The sequence below is a fragment of the Zingiber officinale genome, chromosome 3B (assembly GCF_018446385.1).
Source record: "Zingiber officinale cultivar Zhangliang chromosome 3B, Zo_v1.1, whole genome shotgun sequence".
NCBI lineage: Eukaryota > Viridiplantae > Streptophyta > Magnoliopsida > Zingiberales > Zingiberaceae > Zingiber > Zingiber officinale.
In genome coordinates, this window is record NC_055991.1 from 129602265 (window position 1) to 129605805 (window position 3541).

Genomic DNA, 3541 nt, shown 5'->3' on the forward strand with positions numbered 1-3541 from the left:
CAAACACGTGAGGATATATAAGCGTCCCCAACGTCATACAAACCGTCATGTTACCTATTTGTTTTCTTCGAGTTGGTAAGTGGGTAGCCGAGTCGGGTAATGATTCAGGTGGAAATGAATTGCCTTCCATTATGTGCGCTTTAATTGGCCAGTCTCTTGCACGGTGCTACTTAATTAATCGCCTCGACGTTTAAATTGTGAAAATAACTAGGAGAAGAATAATATCGCATAACAAAAGACATGTCTCCTACAATGAAACATCAAAAATAAAAATAAAAATAAAAATAAAAATAAAAATAAAAATAAAAGGAATAACTCATCAAAAAAAAATAGTTTTTTCTCAATTCAAATTTTCTAAATTAGGAGGTGCATATTATAGATTCGGATCCAGGAGTTTCCTCCGTCCGTCCACTTGTAAAAATAGACGACGAACGGGAAAGAGTCTGACGGTGGAGGTGAAGACCGAGAATTAATAGGCATGACGGACAAATAGCTGGGGGGTGGGCATTGCAGCTCGCGGGCTGTGGGTTTGTTTAAATTCTCCGGCGCTCGAGTCTTCCTCGTTTCATACCGCTTCCGTTGCAGCGGAGAAGTCCTCGTCCTTCTCCGCTTCTCCTCTTCTCCTCGACCTCGTCCCGCACAGGCGTCCGCCGTAAAATGTGCTATCCGGAGAACTTCCTGGCCGTGAAGGCCAACGAGGTCGTGTGCGGACAGCTCAACATTTACTCCGCCGCCTCGTCGCCGAAGGAGAAGTACCTGGCCGGCGACGCGGCCGGCCGATCGGATAGATGTAACAACGAGCGGCGGACGCTGTCGAAGCAGACTTCTCTGCGGGAAACTAAGATGGAGGCTAAGTGGGAGAAGCGGCGTCGGCAGATTCTGGAGAGGGAGCGACGCGTGGTGGTGGAAGCAGAGGAGAAGGAGGCGGCGGAGGGCAGCGAGAGCAGGGGAATAACTCGGCCGAAGATTCTGACCGACGAGGACATGGACGAGCTGAGGGGGTCGATCGAGCTCGGGTTTGGATTCGTGGAGGAGGAAGGCGGCAACGATCTTCGCGACACGCTGCCGGCCCTCAATCTCTACTTCGCCGTCAACCGCCAGCTCTCTGACAAGAAGCTGATTCCGCCGACGAGCTCGGAGTCGACTCCGAGAGCCACCTCTCCCAGCGGCACGCCGAAGCCGAACGCGCGAACACAGACGGAGGCGGCGGCGGTCGCTTCGTACGCATGGCCGATTTGCAGTCCAGGTATGCACATACCGATCGAACATCGCGGTACTTTTCAATGGCATTGACGAGCTTGTTTTGCAACAGGGGACAATCCGCAGTACGTGAAGACAAGACTGAGGCATTGGGCCCAGGCAGTGGCTTGCTCAATGAGGCAGAGCAGTTGAGAATGGACAGAGAAGAAGATCGCGAGGAAGAAATTAAGATGTGCTCTTTGCTCGCCATTATTAACTAGTCTTAAGCTTTATTAATTCTGATCAAGGATTTTGTTGGTGATGGATAATGAGAAGGATCGGATGTGGAGGAGCTGGTGTAATTAACGGACTGATCATGATAATTCGTACTTACGCTTCTTTGCATTTTGCTCTTCTGTTGAACCTTGACTATGTTTCTATATATTATCTTTAGAATTCTTGATGCAAAAATGGGATATCGTTCCTTGTGGGTCCACATTGAAATGAAAAGAGGTAATTTATGAGGAGCTTCTAAGTGAGATGATTATTAATCATGACTTTAATCATTGTCCATTGATGCAACTCTAATTATCTTTAAAATTCATGACTTTACTCAAAGGTGTGCTTAGGGAATTTGTCATCCATGAGAAAGTTTGAGAGCTTATTTAGGTTACTTCATCAATTAAATAAATAAATTTAAATAACTCATTAAATTAAATAAATAAATTTGAATATATTTATATTTAGTTTGTTAATATTCATGAAAATAAATGATGAACTATTCATAATAATGTTACGTAACAAAGTTTGTGTAATATATTTATTAATAAAATTCTTATCTAAGTAGTAAATAAATTTAAAAAAAAAACTTTAACAAATAATAATGTATTATCAATTTCAACAGCCAATTAAATAATTTTCAAAAATATAAAAATTTCGAACCACCAAAGAAAATTAAATTAAAAACTCAATAACATACACGACAAAACACATAAATGACAGGTGGCGTTTTTAGTACCTCGTAACTCGTGCCACGTAGGACCCCGCGACTCAATTTTATATTTTAATCTGTCCGATTTGATTTAAATCAATTAGAGGTCACGTTCTGGTGCGAAAGATCAATAAATTTCTGCTCAATAAATCATGCATGCAATTAAATAAGTAATCTCAGTTATGGCGCAGAGAATTAAATAAGTTTAATATTTGATGAAAAAATTTTATAGGGTTAGGTTAGTCATCTTAATAATTAATTAGTTTAAAAAATTAAATACTTGAATTATAAAAAAAAATAAGACAAACCAATTAATTAACTTAACAGTAAATCTCAAAATAATAGAAAAATAATGACACGGATTTTTAACGTGGAAAACTCTCAAGATGAGAGTAGAAGGCGCCTCTAAGATCCATGAAATATATCCTTCATCCAGCGTTCAAGACATATTCAGTATATTTAGAAGGTGTCTTCTGCCCTGCTTCTTGCGCAGTTGTAGCCAAGGCGTCCAAGGCACCTCCAACAATCTCGGATGTACCTTGGATATTGTTCACCCGAGTAATTTTATTGTGATTCACCTTTCCTACCAGGTATGTTAGTCCAAACACAACATATACCTAAAAAACAAAGTTAACACAATAAAATATAAATATAAGTATTTGACAGTAATCGGACTGTCCAGTTCTGACTTCGAGTTTCTCCTCAGAAAACCCTAGGTCGAACTGACGCTTACTATTCCCAGCGCATCCTCACCTACTCCTCTCAAGAGAGTTTACCTGTTGTCAGACCGGTCATCCAGACCGACTAGATTTTTGCTCAGCGCCCGAGGCTTTCGATCTTCATGCTGGATGTCTGCTCCACGACCCGTCCAGACTTCCACCTGGTCCGCGACTACCAGGATTTCAACCTAGAGTCCCCGACTCTAGGATTTTGCCTGAAGCGCTCGACCCGTCAAGACTTTCCACCTAGGGTTACCACCCCCTAGTACGTAGGGTTACCGCCCCTTAGGGTTTTCCACATGCCTAACCGCAGTTAGGACTTTTGCCTAAGAACACTTAGGACTTTCCTGCAATCTCATTCAAACTTGTCAGATAACAAAATAACCTTAACTTTGAACCTTTTGACATAATCAAAATACAAGTTTGATCGTCTGACGCTTCCCGCACCAACACATATTTCCTCTCAACTTCTCGTCCCTCGAATGCTCTGCGGGTGTCCTTCTCGTCCACCGATACACTCTTTCATAGTTTTTTGTCTCTCGGATGTACCAAGCTAGTAGGCTCATTTCTCGTGTCATCATTCTCGCTCGCCACGTCTTCTTCTCGACTTCTTATGTTCATAAATTCCTGCACACTTAGACACAATATATCA

General features: G+C 42.0%; 1 protein-coding gene across 1 annotated transcript; it reads left to right on the plus strand.

Moving 5' to 3' along the window:
• The first annotated feature begins 657 nt into the window (after positions 1-657).
• On the plus strand, positions 658-1460 carry LOC122055228. Its single transcript, XM_042616597.1, has 2 exons — positions 658-1220; positions 1313-1460. The coding sequence occupies exons 1-2, from the start codon at positions 658-660 to the stop codon at positions 1458-1460; spliced, it is 711 nt and encodes a 236-aa protein (XP_042472531.1).
• Positions 1461-3541: the final 2081 nt, after the last annotated feature.